Source organism: Heterodontus francisci, chromosome 6, assembly GCF_036365525.1.
Source record: "Heterodontus francisci isolate sHetFra1 chromosome 6, sHetFra1.hap1, whole genome shotgun sequence".
NCBI classification, from domain to species: Eukaryota; Metazoa; Chordata; class Chondrichthyes; order Heterodontiformes; family Heterodontidae; genus Heterodontus; species Heterodontus francisci.
Window position 1 is genome coordinate 20,815,531 of NC_090376.1, and position 20,171 is coordinate 20,835,701.

Sequence of the window (20,171 nt, forward strand, 5' to 3'; positions counted from 1 at the left end):
AGAAGTATAGACAGTGCAGGGATGAAATGAAAAAGGAAATTAGGAAAGTAGAAAGAGGGCATGAAAAAATATTGAAAGTAAAATCAAAGAAAACAGATTTTTTTTTTTATTTATGGAATGTCAGCATTTGTTGCCCATCCCTAATTGCCCTTGAAAAGCTGGTGAGCTAACTTCTTGAACCACTGCAGTCTATGTGGCGTAAGTACACCCACAGTGCTGTTCTATAAACACACAAATAAATATATTATGTAAATTCATAAAGAGCAAGAGGAAAACAAAAAAGAGAGAATAGGGCAATTAGTGACCAAAAAGGTAACTTGTGTGTGGAGGTGGAAGACATGAGCACGGTTCTTAACACTTTGCATCTATCTTCACAAAATAAAAGGTACGAAGCAGACATTGTATTTGAGGAGGAGTGTGAAATATTGGATGGGATAACAGTGACAGATGAAATATTAATGGGTTTAGCGTCTTTGAAAGGGGCTAATCGAGAGGCCTGGATGAAATCTAACCCAGGCTCCCAAGAGAAACAATAGAGAAATAGCGGAGGCTCTGACTATCAATTTAGAAACCTCCTTGGCTACATGTGTGGTGCCAGAGGACTGCTAACATTGTACCATTGTATAAAAAGGGAAAAATCGACCGAATAAATTATAGGCCAGTCAGCCAAATCTCAGTGGTGGAAAAATTACTGGGGAAAAAAATCTGAGGGACAGTATAAATCATCAGTCAGAAAGGCACAGATTAATCAAGGACAGTTGTTAAGGGAATATCGTGTCTGACAAACTTGATTGGAATTTGTGAGGCAGTAACAAGGATGGTTGATGAGGGTAGCACATTTCTAATTCTCTTTTGAAAGTCTTGATCGAACCTGCCACCACTCTGCACTTTAGGCTGAAATTTCTCCTGCTTCCTACTCACTCACCATCACACTGCTGGTGATCTCAAGCTGGTCTCACAATCTGGGTGCACGTGTAACATCTGCAGACATGATATTAAAACCACATCTCTGGGATCAAGATATTGGACAGAACTGTAGCCAACAAGGTCACCTCGACAGGGAATACAAGGCTCAGGAAGTAACCAGGAGTGCTGTGTGAGGTAACCAACTCTCACTGATCAAACACTTCACTGACTATTAAAACCAATAATCTAATACTCAGACATATCTAAACATAAAGCACTCACAACTCCCTCCATCAACTAACCAGTCAGTGCACTCAAGAAAATTCAACATTATATGGAAAAGGTAATTGGATAGAGGCTGATTTCAGTCCAGGTTCTTCACGCCGTGCAGCACAAGAGCCCCTGCTTAGACTGCTCCGATTCCCATCACAAGCTGTGGCACTTCATGACCTTTCTTCGGAACTGGGAATATATTATTAACTGCTGACACCACTGCTCATTATAAAATCCTTTTCTCTTATAACGGAGATACCAAAAAACTTCGCCTGATGGTAAATAAAAAGCACTTCTCTTCAAATCTAATAACCAGGTCATTATCAAATCTAATAATCAGGTGAATTGTTCCAGCCCCAGAGCAACCCAACAACAAAACTATTTCCCTCACATGGCAATTGGTCAGCTCAATGTGTACTAAACTGAGAAACAAAGGCACAGGAGTAGGCCATTTAGCCCCTCGGGCCTGATCCATCATTCAATGAGATCATGGCTGATCTACAACCTAATTCCAAATTTTGCCTCATATCCCCTAATACCTTTGGCTAACAAAACTCTACCAATCTCAGATTTAAAATTAACAATTGATCTAGCAACAGTTGCCATTTGGAGAGTTCCAAACATCTACCACCCTTTGCGCGTAGAAGTGTTTCCTAATTTCACTCCTGAAAGTCTAAAAATTAGACCAATGTCACCCTCATCCTGGGCTCCCCAACCAGCAGAAATAGTTCCTCCCAATCTACCCTATTTGTTCCCCTCAATAGCTTGAAAACGTCAATCAAATCACCCTTCACCGTTGAAATTCCAGAGAATATAACACGAGATTGTGTAATCTTGCCTTGTAATTTAACCCTTGGAGACCAGGTATAATTCTAGTAAATTCACATTGTACTCCCTCCAGGGCCAGTATGTCCTTCCTAGAGCTCCTAGTGTGTTGCCTAGAGCTGCTCCAGCTGTGGTCTAACCAACGATGAGAGAAATCTCATTTTCTACTTTAAACTGTATTGTCAGGAGAAATTCGGCCTACTCTCCCACGGGCCACCACCATGTAACACACACTCAACTCCCACGCCCGACAACCGCTCACTCCCCAGGGTCGCCGCCCGCCCGGTCAATCATCCCAAGAAGTCCCGCCTCCGCATCGACGAAGGCGAACCCGATTGGCCCGGAGAACGTCGGCGAGCGGAGGCGGGACCCAGGTCTGATTGGCCGGAGTGGGCCGTCACTCACCGTGACATCACCGCGGCGTTGCTAATGGCCGCTACCTTCAGGTTTGGTTGATCTCCACTTCCTGCAGTAAAGGCTGCTGAGAGGACAGAGAGAAAAATAGCGGTTGAGCGAGGAAGAAAGAGGGGTTGAACGGTATGGGGAGGGCGACAGCCCGATGTTAAATCACCACAGAGCGAGGCCCGAGGCTGTGCAGGTAGTGATGCACAGGGTGAACCTGGAGTGATTTGCCCCTTGGGTCTCCATTTGATATAATGCGGGTGTTTCCCCCCGCTGCTGCCTTCTCCCTCTGTTGCCATTGAATCTCCTGGAAGACTTGAGGTGGGAAGATGCCTTTCCAGTGTTTCAGCCTGGTAGCACAGGCTCGTTTCGACTCAAAGTGGCTCAAGACGGATTTGCAGGTATTAAAATTAAATAGGTAATTATTTACAGGATATGTGGTTGGTGGAGTCTGTAATCTAGGTTAATATAACTGTGATGATATCTCCCTTCCCCCTCCCCCCCCCCCCCCTCAGGCCGAGGGATGTAAAAGAAGAATAGTAGTGCTAATGGTATGATGTGTTTGTATTTGGTTGGGTGGGTGAGGGATGCAGATTAATGCAGTGTAATCATATTTTTAGTCTCTTCTGCAGCCAGGCAGCTGTGGATCTGGATGGCTCCTTTCTCCTCACTTTACCCCTCCCCCTTTCCTCTACCATGCCCCTGTCAGCATCAAGGATGAAAATATGAAATAGGAAGTGTGATTAAGAGGGCACAAACAGGAACATTAAAAAAATACATATATGTGCATCTATAAAGAAGGGCATTGTCTTGAGTTCACTTTGCCCCTGCTTGGGGTGTGTATCAGCGTACACTGCATGCAATTACCAGGACTGAAACATTATACTGTACTTCAAAGATCAGTATGTACTTTCACTTAAGCATAGGATATTTAAAGAATTGCAGCGATATCAATAAAATATCATTTGCCGTACATTATCCTAATCTGCTTTGCAGTTTAAGTAGGCCTCCATGAAATGAATGCAGTAAGGTGACACAGGTTTTTTAAAAATGCATCTTTCAGACAAGTGTAATTAGCAGGTTAATCTCTTGATAAGACTCTCTTTCTGGAAGGTAGATTCATTGTGCTGAATTATTTGTGTACATTGAGTAGCATTCAGAATGTATTCTGTTGGTAGGCTACTTACTTACTGTGTGGGAAAGGGGAGGGATCTGATAGTCAATATGACTAAAGTAAACAGCTAAAGGAGTCAATATTTGTGATGTGAATAAAAATTCATAGGACAGTAGTGATGTAGTATGTGTTGCAGATTACTTTGCTATGGAATATTAGGGTATAGATGTGTACTTGCTGTTTCCCACATTAAATTTCAAATTCAACTGTACAAATTGGGGAAAGGGCAATAGTGGAAATGAATATTTCCATGCAGTGCAAGGAGGAGAACTATAATTGAAATGTGAGCTTATTTGCTTGTCTCCATGTGCCCCCCCCCCTGCCAAAAATCTTGTTGCTTTAATTTATCTTGCATTCAGAGTAGAGAGAGGAGTGAGAACAGATTAACTCTCTATCCTGTATGCAAGACAGAATGATGCATTCTGAATTATAGGGAAATTATGATATGAGAGCAAGCTGTTTTGGCCCAACCAGACCATGCTGTCTATCCTAATTCCATGTGCTGACCCGATTCCTATAATCCTTTTGTTCCTCTTTCCTTCAACAAACTATCTAACCTATGCTTAAGTGTTGGCAGGGGCTCTGCTTCAATCACTAACTCTGGTAATCCATTCTATAGTCTTACAACCCATTGTGTAAAAAAAAAAGTTTCTGCTGCCTGTCCTAAAGCTCTTGCATGGTGACTGAAGAGGATTGAGGGGTGGGGCTTTGTGGGGCAGGTGGTGTGCATTAGTGAAGTCTCATGGATGCAAGTTGGGAAGTAAGATTGAAAGAGTTTGCATAAGTAGGATGGAATGAGGTCATTGAATGATTTGCAGATCGGGGAGAGTGATTTCAAAACAATTTCAAGTTTAGGGGGGATATGCGTGGAAAGTTCTTTACACAGAGGGTGGTGGGTGCATGGAACGCATTACCAGCGGAGGTGGTAGACGCGGGCACGATAGCGTCTTTTAAGATATAGACAGATATATGAATGGGCAGGAAGTAAAGAGATACAGACCCTTAGAAAATAGGTGACAGGTTTAGATAGAGGATTTGGATCGGCGCAGGCTTGGAGGGCCTGTTCCTGTGCTGTAATTTTCTTTGTTCTTTGTTCAATGGGCTGGATGTTGGGTAGCTAATAAAAATTGGTGGAATAACAATGACAAGTAGTGGGACTTGAGGATAACAATGGAGTTGGCATTCTGCGATGAGTTGAAGTAGACTGGACCATAGGAGGTGAATGAGATGATCCTTGGGGGAAAATGAACCTGGGGTTGAGTATGGTATGGATGAGCATTTCACTGGTGAGACCCTGATACTGATGTGGAAATACAGTGTTGCTGATGGACTGGGTGTAGGGTTCAGTCTAAGTGAGCATTGTGGGCAGGGATGGAATCTGTGGGGGTATCAAATGATCCATTGCAGGGTTTCAGAAAGATTTGAGTAATCATTTATAGATGATCTGGCATTGCGATGAAGGTATTGAGCAATGATATTGTCATGCTGTGTTGATGCAGCTTTACAGATCTGTGTAAACAGATGGATTTAATGTTTTAAATGGATATTGAATAATTTTAAAACATTGAACTTGATTTTTGTTTTGTTAATAGTTTTGGAATAGCTTTTGTTGAAAGGAGCAAAGAAGTACAGAAATAAATTTTAAGCAAATGCTTTTTGCTCCAAACGATCTTATTTTGTTGCCAGACTAGTTGTAACAAACTGAATTTTGTCAGAATCCATTAATAGGCCTTCAAAACTTGTGTATGTTCCCTGTAGAATTTCAATAGTAACTCTTTTCGCTGCTCCACTCCAATGCAAAACAAAGTGGCACAGTGGGTAGCACCACAGCCTCACAGCTCCAGCGACCCGGGTTCAGTTCTGGGTACTGCCTGTGCGGAGATGCAAGTTCTCCCTGTGACCGCGTGGGTTTCTGCCAGGTGCTCCGGTTTCTTCCCGCCGCCGAAAACTTGCAGGTTGATAGGTAAATTAGCCATTGTAAATTGCCCCTAGTGTAGGTAGGTGGTAGGAGAATAGTGGGGATGTGGTAGGGAATATGGGATTAATGTAGGATTAGTATAAATGGGTGGTTGTTGGTCGGCACAGACTCGGTGGGCCTGTTTCAGTGCTGTATCAATAAATAAATAAAAAATGGTCTTGAAAAGTGAAGCTCGCTGATCCTTTATAAGGTTTATAAAAGGATGTTGATTTTATTTTGACTTGATTGTAATGAGATGGAACAAATTCAACTGTAGTGATGCGATTTTATTGGACTAACTTACAAAGCAAGAAGGACTGAGAATATAGGTTATATCATCAGCCCCAGGTAGGATATTTTTAGATAAAGATTATCTCCTCCAAACTTCTTTCTTATAGAAAGCAAAGTAACGGTTCATTTAAAATTTGATAGTATTCAGGTTAGGGTGAAAGCAAAGTTCTGTGGGAAGTGAACACGTTTTAGTGAAAACTGAAGCGCTCTCTTTATTTATTGTGCTATGCTAGTATTGTGCATTGAAAATAAGAGAGTGTAGTCATCTGAAACACAGCCCATTGTATGAAGCATCTTAAGTATAGAGTTAGCCATTACTTGGCTGTGGGAAGGCTCTGACTTGTTCAGTTGCATTCCACTACAGTTTCTTTGTCTTTTAATGCACCTAACGACATGTCAAATTTGAGAGATCTGTTCTTGTTATCGCATCTGCTATGTCAAAAATTGCATTTTGAGAAATCTTTAATGGTGACTAGGAATTCAGTAATACATTTAAAAAAAAAAATGTTTAATATTCTGAACTGAGATAATCTAATCCTTGTTGGTATTAGTTTCTTGAACCCATCTTTTTATTTTGTTTAAATTATTCAGATTTTTGCTCTAGTCACTTTGCTTTCATATTTGTCTTTGTGAAGGGGAGAGTTTAATTTTTAAATACTAGATCTTTCAACTGCAAAGTACAGAATGCCTTTCCCCCTGCATTAGTGAAAAATGTTCAGGTAAAAAGTGTTACTTATTAAAAATGGGGACAGTGCTACTCTGAATTCCCGATGGGCTGTCTGCTATGAGAAATTGTCTTTATTGTATCTTCCACGATAGGCTATATATTCTAACTAAAATTTGTACGTGGTACTAGATTCATACACTCACATAACTAAATCTTGTTTATGTTACTGATGCAAATATGAACTATTTGCAGGATTTCATCAGTCTTATTTTTACTTGTCTTATACCTTGTAAGTTTCCCAGTCTATCCTGTACGATTGCTCATCACCTGTGCTGGCCTGTGCAAGTCCTGATGTTGCAGACTTATTGACTGCAGTAGCTGAACACAGATGAGTGCAGTTGGCAGGTTGGCCTGCAGCATCTGGGTTTGGAGCTGCACAGGTGATTCAGAGTTCTCCGTTTTCTTGGCTTGCTTGTCAGGGCATATGTTGTCAAAGTTGGCCGCTGCTATTGAGTTACCTAGTGTGTCTAGGAAGGAGGAGGAGGAAAAGACCCACAGTTTGATGTGTGACCTTTACCATTTTGGTCTTTTGTAATTCATGGTTAAAGTTGCTGGTGAGGATCAAAATCCTTTGCGAGGGATAATATAAAGTGGCAAGGAAATCATGAAGGGCTTACAAGTGCTTGAAAGAGAAATATTTATTTGTATGTTATAACTTTTGCCCTACAGTGCTTAGTTTTACATAATTTAACCTTTAAGAAAATCAAAAATATCTGAGGTGGCTGGCAACGGAAGCACCATGAGAATAATGTGGAACTTCAATCTCCAATACGTGTACTGACTATTCTGAACATCTTGATATTGTGGAACAACACTCTTGCAAAAATTGAGCTATTTAAGTGTTTTTCAGAACTGCAGCTTAAACATGCTTTGCATGATTTTATCTCCATAGAGCTTCTGATGAATTATTGAGATTATATAAGGCCTACCACTTAACTAGTCTAGTTCAATTATTTTCTACTTGTGCTCACCCTTCCCATTTCATAATGTCAGCTACTTAAATTGTCAACTTGTATGTTGTGAAGGGAAGCTGAATTGCAGAGAGAGGGGGACAATTATTTAACTTTGGCAATTGGCCATTTTGTGTTTATTTCTGTGAAAAGAGATAACAGCTTATGAGAAGGAATGGCGAAATTATATCCAATTGCTCCCCAGTCCCTGCCAAAGATCTTTGTGACAGTTGATATGAATTTGGCCCATTGTTCTACCTGTAAACTACTTTTTATCAGGCCTGGAGATCTTGCTCCATTCCAGTGCAGTTGTAAAAGGATAGCAAATTTTACATTATTGCACAAGAGTAGCATAATGCTTGTGAGTTTATTTCAGTCTCAGAATCTACCTGAGACCCATAGCTGAAAGTTAGCCCCTTAAATGTCCAACTTTTCTTCAGAATAGTTGTTGACTCTAGCATACCTGCAGATATAGCAACAGCTTACATTTATATAGTGCCAGTAACGTAGAGAAATATCTCTCATCCTTGCTTTGTGGCCTGATCTGCGGAGGTAAGCCTAGGATGATATGTTGTTGTTTCTCCAGAATGCTTTCCAAAGCCTTCTGGAATCCTTACAATAGTGAACATAATGATTCAGTTTGGTTTTTAACTCCGAGTACAGTCAGCAAATGTTGCAGCAACCAGTGTCCTATGTGTTGTAAGCAAGCCCATGAAAAACACTATTCTGTTCGGATCACCGTTGGCTATAATGCTTCTGAATCAAAAGGCCATGGGTTCAAGCCTTGCTCTAGAGACTTGAGCACATAATCTAGGCTGACAGTTAAGTGCAGTACTGAAAAAGTATTGCATTGTTGGTGGTGCCGTTTTTCAGATGAAGCGTTAAGCCAAGTCCCCATCTGACAGTTCAGTTGTATGTAAATTATCCTGCAAAGCAATTTGGAGAGGAGCAGAAGAGTTTTTCCTATGTCCTAGCCAACATTTATTCTTTATCCAATGCCAGTAAAACAGATTAGTTGATCATCTGATTGTTTGTGTAATTTTACTGTGTGCAAATAGGTTGCCCGGAAACACTGTCAGATTGCACATATATGCTGATGACATCCAGCTCTACCTCATTACCACCTAACTCTGCCCTGCCGTTGTCTCTTATTTGTCACAATGCTTGTTTGATATCTAGTATTGAAGGAGCAGGAATTTCCTTCAACCAAGTGTCGGGAAGACCAAAGCCATTGTTTTTGGAATTGGTGGAGTTCCCACTGACTCCATTCCTTTCCTTGCCAGTTCTCTGAGGCTAAACCAGACCATTCACAAACTTGATCTTAATTGATCCTGAGATGAGCTTCCAACTGCATATCCGCTCCATTGTCAAGACTGCTGAATTCCACTTCCGTAACGTTGGCTAATTCTGCCCCTGCCTCAGCTTAACTCTGCTAAAAACCTCAACCATTCCTTTGTTACTTCTAGACATGACTGTTCCAATGTTCTCCTGACTGGACTTCCTTCTTCCACTCTCAGTAAACTTGAATTCGTCCAAAGCTCTGCTGTTTGTAGCCTCACTTGCGACGAGATCTCTGAGCTCCTCCAATTCTGGCTGTTGCGTGTTCCTAATTTCAATCACTCCACTATTGGCGGCCAGTGAAGAGCCTTGGAATGTTTTGCTACGTTAAAGGAGCTATATAAATCAACGTTGATGTTTTCTGAAAAAAATAATTGTCCACAATTCATAAGTAACTTATTGGCTGTAAAGCAGTGTGGAATGTTTTGAAGATGTGAGTTGTGCTGTATAAAAGCATTATTCGGAGACTTCCTCTGGATCAGTTGGAGCCTAGCCCTCACCATTGTTTGATATTATAATCTGGCATATTGTTCAGCATTTCGGCTAATTTTTATGTGTAGTTGAGGGGGATGGGTGAGAAGTCGGAAGACAGAGGAACTTTGCCTATCACATAAGAATGTAATTCTGTGTGAAGATCAGACCCAAGTTAACAGTGAATAACTCAGTCATCACTTGAAGAGGAAACTTCTTTAATTTTTATTTCTCTTGCTCTTGTTCATACCCAGTCTGAAAACAAAGTATCCGAATGATCTGGAGTAATCTAATTGAAGGTACTCCCCTTGTGGTAGGATTATCCAAACCTCGCAGGCCACATCAATGTAGCAATTTATTGTTCATGTATCTCAAACTGCTGATGTTACCAGATTCTAATTTAGGATTTATCCATGAATAAGGCTATCGTGATAAGGACAGCTCCTTTTATGCTTCCAGATCCATAAAATTCAAACAGAATACTAGGGAGTAAGAAGCATCAACAAAATCCTACAAAAATTACCTAAGATTTGTTGACTGGATTGGTGGGGCTCGTGATTTGGATGTGGCCCACATTTGGGAAGCCTTCCCATACGGCTTTCAATATTTTATTGAGGTGCATCTGATTTTAAAAAGCTATTCAAAGCAGATTGTAGTAGAAGTGTTAACTTTTTAACTTTTCCATGTAGAAATAATATGAATAATAAATGAACACTTTATGCTTACTATGGGAAGCCACTTATGTCAGGCAAATGGCGCTAATCATTTGTCATTGCCATTGAAGTCAATTACCAAGACGTCACTTATAACACATTTCAGGCTATATGGGAACTGGAAGCTTTGTCATAATGGTCTCAAGTTGCCACCAGCCCACTTTAATTCTTTTGAATTAATTTAGCAGTATAACAAAACGCGCAACACTTAATGACTCCAATGCATTTGTAGCGACATTATTGAGTCTGCTGTAGATTCTGGAGCAATAATAATGATCTAAAGAGGGAGACCTGGAGAAAATCTGCAATTTTAATTTTTGTTTACATCATGCAGCAGTTTTGCCATACACTCCTTAATAGTGGGCAAATCTCTAACATCAATGCGCTGCTATAGATAGTGGGGACTGTAGGAATAGATTGCTGCGCGAGGTAATGCAACATTTTCAATATTTATACTTTATTATGACATCAATATGAAATAGTGATTAAGATAATACTTTTGAAATAACCAAGTTCTCTCTCATTCCATAATGTTTGGTTCAAATCAGTATGCAATTCATCTTTATTTTTAAGTGATGGGGAGAGGAATGCAAATTTCAGTCTTTAAGTATAAATGTGCAGAATGCTCTCCTAAACGTCAGTGATTTTTATCCAGTGATTAGCGAAGTCATGCAGGCGGGAGAAGTCCCAGGCTGGATCCTGGGGCTCTGCTGAGTTAGCTGACCTAAGTTGGTCTGGCAGAATGGTGGACCAATTAGCATCTTGTGTCTCTCGGTTGGTGGGGGAAAATTGGTCAGGTTCCCAGCTCCTGATTTCTCCCAACTGATCTGTATCATGTGCTATTAGTGATGATGTTGATAAAGATAACATTCAGCTTGTATGTGATGGCAACATAAAATGAGTACTGATTTCTTCTTTATCTATTCCTAGGGTTTACTCTGATCCTGTAGCTTTGAATTTTATTAGTTTTTTGTATGGAATTTCATCGAAAGCCTTTTGGAGGTTGAGGTACACCATATCGTCATAACTTTTCTCTCAGTCCACTTGGTTGAGGATATTAGTCAGCCATGATTTTCCCTTTCCAAATCCAAGTTGACTGCTGTTAACTAGGTTATTGTTGTACAAATGATGCATGTGCTTATTTCTACTCATCATTTCCTTTTTTTATAGAATGTAAGCAAGCTAATGGGTCTGTAGTTATCTATGTCTGTTCGATCACCTTCTTTGAATATGGGTACCACATTAGCCTGTTTTCAATTCCGTGATACCTTCCCAGTGTCCATTGACTCCTCATAATGATTCTCGATGCCTTGCAAATCTTTTCCCTAGTCTATCTCAGCAGTCTGGGTTAAAGGCTATCCATCTCATATATGATTTATTTGTTTTGAGCCCATTTAGTTTGCCTGGGAACTTCTTTCATATGGTGAATTCGTTGATTGTACTTGGGATATCTTTATGAAAGGGCATGTTGCTCATATCTTCCCCTGTGAATGTGCATCTTTTATGGTTTGTACTTCTTCTGTACCTGCTTTCTTACTGTTGTGCTTAACCCTAGTTGCTATTGCTTTTTTCCAGGTCTCTGTCCCTAATGTATTACTGCGCCTTTTATTATCTTCATTCCAATATGCCCTTTCCCCTAGGGTTGCGCTTGTCTGGTGAGAGTTTCTAGGTTTTGGACCTGTTTTTAGCTAGCATGCTCGGTGTTTTCTTTACAGTTACTGCACTTGTCCTGAACTAAAATATTACTGGACAGCATTCTCAAATTTATTTGCTTTAGTTATTCCCACTCTTCATTGCACTTTAAAAATTATATACCTGGCTCCAGTTCTTGGGTATTTCTGTCATCCAGGACATGTTAAGCATTACCACAGCGGTGCTATGCTTTCATTTCACGTACATTTCTCAGTCATTAACTTATACCAGGTCAAGAGGATCATTTCCTCCTGTGGCTTCCTTGACACAGTAATCTTTCTAATATTGACAGACCGTGTCTGTCACTGCAAATGTGTGGGTAAGCTTGATTTATTTAAATTGATTTGGAAGGATTTAAAGAGCAGCTTAGATTGTCATTTTCCACTTAAATAGTCTTGAGTTTGCCATTCTCATACTTAATTGAATTTCTTACAAAGTAGTTAAAGTTCTTCCTGTGTATTTACAGTGCCAGGATTATTTTTTTTAAAAAAAGCTTTTTTTCGCAACATTTCTTAGTCAGATTTTAGTACTGATGAGGATGTTCCACAAACTATTTGAGTCGTGTTGTTTAATTGCAACTTTCATTGAGATGATAGCGACCCACAACCTCTTAACGAATTGAGATTGTATTTCCGTAGTCCAGTTGTAAAGTTTAGCAGCTTGGTAAATGCCATATTTTTCTAATACAGCAGAGATAATAGAAACTGTACACCAAACAGAAAACACACAGTTTACAAAGTTTAGGCTGTAGTTTTGGATATGTTCAGTCAGATTATACAAATAGACTAAATTAATGAGATATCAACAGAAAATACTGAAAGTACTCAGCAGGCAAAGAAAACTTGCATTTATATACTGGCTTTCAAGACCTCAGGACATCCCAAGGTGCTTTACAGCCAATTCAGTACTTTTGAAGTGTAGCCACTTGTGATGTAGGAAATGTGACAGCCAATTTGCACACAGCAAGCATCCACAAACAGAAATGTGATAATGACCAGGTCAGCTGTTTTTGTGATGATGTTTCAGAGTTGACCAGGACACCGGGGATAACCCCTCTGCTGCTCTTCAAAATAGTGCCATGGGGATCTTTTGAGTCTACTGGACAGGGCCTCTGTTCAATGTCTCATCCGGAAGACAACATCTCCGATAGTGTAGCACTCTCCCAGTACTGTATCCAAGTCCGCATAGATTTTTGTGCTTGTGTCTCTGGAGTGGAACTTGAACCTATATTCTTCTTCTGCTTTCAAGGCGAGAGTGCCAGTAACTGAGTCACAGCTGACACAAAGCAAGGCGACATTTGTGGAGAGAGAAGCAGAGTTAACGTTTTCAGGTCTGTGACCTTTCATCAGAACTGAAAAATGTTAGATGTAACTGGTTTTAAACAAGTACTGGAATAAGAAAAGTGGAGATGGGAGGAAAGAACAAAATGGAGAGTCCTCTGCAGTGATAGGGTGGAATACAGGATTGGTTTAATGAACAGTAGAGTCATGACTAACACCCATTGTCCGACTAAATGGGAGCAGTGGTTATGAGCTGAAATTGTTGAACTGATGTTTTGTCTGGTAGGCTGTAAAGTACCTAATCGAAAGATGAAGTGCTCTTCTTTTGAGCTTCCATTGAGCTTCATTGCAACAGTGTAGGAGGTTAAGGTCAGACTGAGAAAGAGAATTAAAAATAGCCAATGATTGGAAGCTCAGGGTCAGGTTTACAAACTGAATGGAGATGTTCCGCAAAGTGATCACCCAATCTGCGTTTCTCCTGCAACACGAATACATTTTTAAAAATTCTTTCACAGGATGTGGGCATTGCTGGCTAGGACAGCGTTTATTGTCCATCCCTAATTGCCTTTGAGAAGGTGGTGGTAAGCCGCCGCCTTGAACTGCTGCAGACCATGTGGGGTAGGTACACCCGCAGTGCTGTTAGGAAGGGAGTTCCAGGATCTTGACCCAGCGATTTTGTTCCAAGTCAGGATGGTGTGTAGCTTGGAGGGGAACTTGCAGGTGGTGGTATTCCCATGCATCCCCTGCCCTTGTCCTTGTAGGCTGCAGAGGACATGGGTTTGGAAGGTGTTGTTGAAGGAGCCTTGTTGAGTTGCTGCAGTACATCTTGTAGATGATACGTTGGTGGTGAAGGGAGTGAATGTTGAAGGTAGTGGATGGGATGCCAATCAAGCGGGCTGCTTTAGCCTGGATGTTGTTAAGCTTCTTGAGTGTTGGAGCTGCACTCATCCAGGCAAGTGGAGAGTATTCCATCACACTCCTGACTTGTGCCTTGTAGATAGTAGACAGGTAATGGGGGAGTCAGGAGCTGAGGTACTCGCTGCAGAACTCGCAGCCCCTAACGTGGTCCTGTAGCCACAGTACTTATATGGCTGGCCCAGTTCAGTTTCTAGTTAATGGTAACGCCCAAAATATTGGTAGTGGGGGATTCAGCGATGGTAATGCCCACTGAATAGGAGATGGTTGGATTCTCTCTTGTTGGAGATGGCCATTGTCTAACACTTCGGCACGAATGTAACTTTGCCACTTATCAAACTGGAAAATGTGTGCATTCAGATGGACATGGACTGCTTCAGTATCTGAGGAGTTGCGAATGGTGCTGAACATTGTGCAATCATCAGCGAACGTCCCCACTTCTGACTTTTTATGATGGCGGGAAGGTATACTAAATTGAAAGAAGTACAAGTAAATCGCTATTTCACCTGGAAGGAGTTTTGAGGTTCTGGATGGTGGGAAGGGAGCGGGTGAAAAGACAGGTGTTAGATCTCCTGTGCTTACGTGGGAAAGAGAAGGGGTGCTGCCGGGGATCGAAGAGCAGACCAGGATATTGTGAAAGGATCGGTCCCTTTGGAATGCTGGGAGGGATGGGCAGGGGAAGATGTGTTTAGTGGTGGTCTTATGCTGGAGGCGGGAGGGATGAAATTGAAGAGACTTTAAAAACAATCATTTAATGTTGGGATATTCAACTGTGGTCTTCTTTGGAGCTGATAGCTTGAGAATTGCAGAGCTGCTTATGAAATTGGGCCTACAGTAACAGGATCTCTGGGTGTAGGCTCTGTAAATACTCTGCAGGAACCCAAACACTGTGCATCTGTACGGCATTCTCAGAAAATATGTAAATATCAAAAAAAGAGTAGACACCTTGGTTTCTCCTTTTCTCTAGGCCAATTGCAGTGCTCTAGGGCCTCCCCATAGGAAGATGCTGTCTAAGAAGCCTTGGTGCATTGCTGCAGTGCATCTTGTAGATGGTACACACTGTAGATGGCAGCAGTGTGTACCATCTACAAGATGCACTGCAGCAACGCACCAAGGCTCCTTAGACAGCACCTTCCAAACCCGTGACCTCCACCACCTAGAAGGACAAGGGCAGCAGATGCATGGGAACACCACACCTGCAAGTTCCCCTCCAAGCCACACACCATCCTGACTTGGAACTATATCGCCGTTCCTTCACTGTCGCTGAGTCAAAATCCTGGAACTTTACCTACCCCAAATGGACTGCAGCGGTTCAAGAAGGCAGCTCACCAGCAGTTTCTCGAAGGCAATTAGGGATGGGCAATAAATACTGGCCCAGCCAGCGACACCCACATCCCATGAGTGAATTAAAAAAAAAATGTCTCTTAACTCGTTCGAGCCTGGGACCTTGGGTCTGTACGCCTCAATATCTTTTGAGCACAGCTTAAATAGATGTGTTTTTAGAGTTTGTTTTTAAGATCTGTAGCTTAGATATCCTTCATATTCTTTGAATTCAGGCACATGGATTTAAATCCAACTGATGTAGGTAATATGAGGCCTGTGGCTATGAATATTTTTTGTTGGTATTTGCTGCAGGATTATTCTGCTAGTTTCTTCGCGTCGGCACATGATATCTGCAACATAGTAACTTGTTACCAGCCAACAAACTGATGAGTGGGAAGTGACATAGACTGAGTTCTGTTTAGTAACATTAAAAGGTTTGGATTGAACAGTTGGATCTTTTAATCATTAGAATTTTGAAGACAGCATTGTCGAATGCTTGAATTTTGAAGGCAGCATTGTCGAATGCTTGAATTTCTTTTAAACTTGTATGCGGGAATGTGATCTGATGTGGTTTTACTGGTAACAAACTGTACAATTGGCATTGCTGTGTGGTGTGTTTTGATAAAGCAGTGGCACAAATGAGATATACCAATGCCAATAGTGCAATATAACTGACATTAAAGGTTACGTGCATGACTGGTGTGAGAAATAGAATAAAATAGTTTTGCCTGTTTAGTAAGGGGTGATTTTTGAGTTGATTGAGAGGTAAAAGATGAGACAAAACATGGTTGTTTATGTAACCTGCCTTTTTATGAAAGAGTACTCTTATTGCCCTATATCTGCTATTGGTACTCCAGGCTGTAATAATGAAAGTCCCTTGTGATCTAGACTGAGCTTCTTTGTCTTAAGCACATTCACTAGGGCCTCTGTCTCGCTGCATTTATGACATGAATGAAGGAATAGAAAGTTGTATATCCAATTTTGCAAATGACACTAAATTAGGAGGCACAATAAGTTGCATGGAAGAGAGCTGGAAGTTACAAATGAACATAGACAGACTGGGTGGGGATTTGAACCTGAGACAAATGGGAATTTTTTTTTTAAACAGTGTGACACAAGGAGCATGGAGGAGCAAAGAGGTTTAGATAGAAATCATAGAAAGTTTAAGGCACAGAAAGAGGCCACTTGGCCCATCGTATCTGTGCCGGTCGAAAAGCAATCCACCTATTCTAATCCCACCTTCCAGCATTTGGTCCGTAGCCCTGCAGCTGACGGCACTTGAGGTGCATATCCAGACTCCTTTTGAATGAGTTGAGGGTCTCTGCATCACCTGCCCTTTCAGGCAGCGAGATCCAGACCACCACCACAAAAGTTTTTTCCTCATCTTCCCTCTAATCTTTCTACCAATCACTTTAAATCTATGCCCCCTTGTCACTGACCTCTCTGCTAAGGTGAATAGGCCCTTCACCTCCACTCTATCCAGGCTCGTCAAAATTTTGTACATTTCAATCAGATCTTTCCTCAGCCTTCTCTGTTCCAAGGGGAACAACCCCAGCCTATCCAATCTTTCCTCATAGTTGCATTTTTCCAGTCCTGGCAACATCCTCGTACATCTCCTCTGTACCCTTTCCAGTGCAATTACATCCTTTCTGTTATGACGTGACCAGAACTGCACACAGTACTCAAGCTGTGTCCTAACCAATGATTTATACAGTTCCAGCATAACCTCCCTGCTCTTGTATTCTATACCTCGGCTAATAAAGGAAAGGATTCCATATGCCTTCTTAACCACCTCATCGACCTGTCCTGCTACCTTCAGTGATCTGTGAACATTCACTCCAAGGTCCCTTAATTCCTCTACACCTCTCAGTATTTTCCCATTAATCGTGTATTCCTTTACCTTGTTTGACCTCCCCAAATGCAGCACCTCACACTTTTCTGGGTTGAATTCTATTTGCCACTTTTCTGCCCGTCTGACCAGACCCACTGCTATTTCCTCTCTTTCTTTTAACAGCCTAGGATACATTTCATCTGGCTCTGGTGATTTATCAACTTTCAAGGATGCTAATCCCATTAATACTTCCTCCCTCCCTATGTTTATCACATCCAATACTTCCCACTCTTCCTCCTTAACTACGATATCTGTATCGTCCCCCTCTTTTGTGGAGACTGACACAAAGTATTCATTTAAGAACCATACCAACACCCTTTTGGTCCTTAGTGGGACCTTTTTGGTCTTTTATGGGCCCTACTCTCTCTTGGTCTTATTCAAATTCTAGAACGCACTGCATGAAGAGGTGGTAGAGGCAGGAACCCTCAGAACATTTAAGAAGTATTTAGATGAGCACTTGAAATGCCATAGCATGCAAGGCTACGGGCCAAGTGCTGGAAAATGGGATTAGAGTAGTTAGGTGCTTGATGGCCGGCTCGGACACGATGGGCCGAAGGGCCTGTTTCTGTGCTGTATAACTCTATGACTCTATGGTTATTCTCTTACTCTTAATGTATTGATAAAACATCTTTGGGTTCACCTTGATTTTGCTTGCCAATATTCTTTCATGCCCTCTCTTTGCTAATTTCCATTTTGATTTCACCCCTCCACTTTCTATATTCCTCTCTGTTTTCCGTAGTATTGAGTTCTCTGTGTCGGACATAAGCTTTCCTTTTCTGCCTTATCTTACCCTGTAGGCTCCTTGACATCCATGGGGCTCTAGATTTGGCCGCCTCACCCTTTTTCTTTGTGGCAGCATGTTTACCCTGAACCCCTTGAATTTCCCCTTTGAATGCCTTCCACTGTTCTGACACTGATTTACCTTCAAGTAGCTGTTTCCAGTCCACTTTCGCTAAATCACTCCTCAGTTTAGTAAAATTGGCCTTGACCCAATTGAGAGCTCTAACTCCTGTTCTATCTCTGTCCTTTTCCATAATTATGTTAAAACTGACTGAATTATGGTCACTACCACCAAAATGTTCTCCCACTGCCACTCCTTCCACTTACCCATCTTCATTTTCTAAAACTAAGTCTAAAACTGCGCCCTCTCTTGTTGGACTTGCTACATACTGGGCAAAAAAAGTTCTCCTGAATGCACCTCAAGAATTTTGCTCCCTCAATTCCTTTCACACTAAAACTATCCCAGTTAATATTGGGGTAATTAAAATCCCCTACTATTACTGTCCTATTGTTCATGCATTTCTCAGAGATTTGCCGACATATCTGCTCTTCTATCTCCCTCTGACTATTTGGGGGTCTACAGTACACTCCCGGTAGTGTGATTGCCCCTTTTTTGTTCCTTAGCTCAATCCATATGGCCTCATTTGATGAACCTTCCAACATATCATCCCTCCATAATAGTTTCCTTGACCAAAATTGCCACTCCCCCCTCCTTTCTTATCCCCCTCCCTATCGTGTCTGAAAATCCTGCTACCAGGAGCGTTGAGCTGCCATTCCTGTTCCTCCTTAAGCTGTGTTTCGGTAATAGCAATCATATTATACTGCCACGTTTCTATGTGTGCCGTCAGCTCATCTGCTTTATTTGCTATACTCCTTGCATTGAAATAGATACCCTTGAGCATTACCAAACTCTCATTTTCGAACCCTCGTTTCCTCTGTCTTTCAGACTCATCCATTAATTTTCTGCCTTCCATTTTAATTTCTGATTTTGCTCCAGCTGAGACTACTCTCAGGTCCCCTAGATGTCCATGTACATTATTTAAGGTGGAAAGATGAGCCAGATTTTGACGTCAGTGGTGAACGAACAGTGTCTGCTGTTCATTACGCTTGCACTTTCTCACTGACTTTCTGTGGGGTTTTGCGCAGCACCCTCTTTAGGGCATCTGGGACCGATGTGAACAAGGCAAACAATTGCTCATCTCCATAACCAATCAGATTGAAGTAATTTTATTGATATATGCAGAGTTTGAACTAGGAAATATAGGTTAGAACAGTCTCTCTCTCTCTTTGGCCTCCTTGTCTCGAGAGACAATGGGTAAGCGCCTGGAGGTGGTCAGTGGTTTGTGCAGCAGCGCCTGGAGTGGCTATAAAGGCCAATTCTAGAGTGACAGATTCTTCCACAGGTGCTGCAGATAAAATTGGTTGTCGGGACTTTTACACAGTTGATTCTCTCCTTACGCTTCTGTCTTTTTTCCTGCCAACTGCTAAGTCTCTTCGACTCAGTCAATGCAATGCCAAAATGTATGCAGAAAGGGAAGAAAGATGGGATTCAGGGAGAGGAAAAAAAGAAAGTTATTAGCATTTATTTTTTTAAAGTATTCCATAATAATTAAAATCTGAAGGAATGAGACTCCTTTCTTGTAAAAGTTAATTTTCAGTGTGAGAGAGGCTGTTAATTAAGTCATTTGTATTTGCACTGGAATGGATAAGCCATAACCTTTTCTAGTGTGATTACTGTACATCTATCACATAACAGTAGCAACATCACCGTGTTCCATGTGTTTAAATGCTGAGTCTCTTCTGGGTGAGATGCTGTTATAGTGAAGCTTCCGAAAGAACAGAGCAGTTCGGACAGCAGCTTCCTGGTGCCCGTGTATGGGCGCTAAAAGCTGTAGTCTAATTCACACTTGAATAATGGTGACTGCCGATAGCATTAGATTTACAGCAAAATCCAGGTCGAGGTTATGACTTGCTGATATAATGAACAGAAAACTAAGTTAGCATTAGAATGCTATCCGGTTGACAGTTAATCTGGATTTTCAGAAAGTGATTTTTGAAATGTTAAATTTGAAAAATCTTGAGTTTCTAATGTTAGTGGGTAGAATAAATACCAAATTAGTGAGCTGTATTATGAATCATCGTGGCAATAGGTAAAAGATGATGATCACTGGATGTGGATTGTTCAGTGAAGTCCTGCAGAAGACTGTGAAAACAGAGGTCTGCATCCTGTTGCTACCATTGGGTATCTGTCCATTGCATGCAT

At 41.3% G+C, this 20,171-nt stretch overlaps 1 protein-coding gene across 8 annotated transcripts in view; it reads left to right on the plus strand.

The window, feature by feature from the left end:
• The first annotated feature begins 2,421 nt into the window (after window positions 1-2,421).
• The window catches only part of herc2 (HECT and RLD domain containing E3 ubiquitin protein ligase 2), a 236,757-nt gene continuing 219,007 nt past the window's right edge, over window positions 2,422-20,171 (plus strand). For all 8 annotated transcript variants that reach the window (XM_068033261.1, XM_068033264.1, XM_068033263.1 and 5 more), the window contains exon 1: window positions 2,422-2,807. In XM_068033261.1, the coding sequence (XP_067889362.1) occupies window positions 2,736-2,807 (72 nt within the window). In that variant the 5' untranslated portion in view covers window positions 2,422-2,735. The remainder of the gene's footprint in view (window positions 2,808-20,171) is intronic.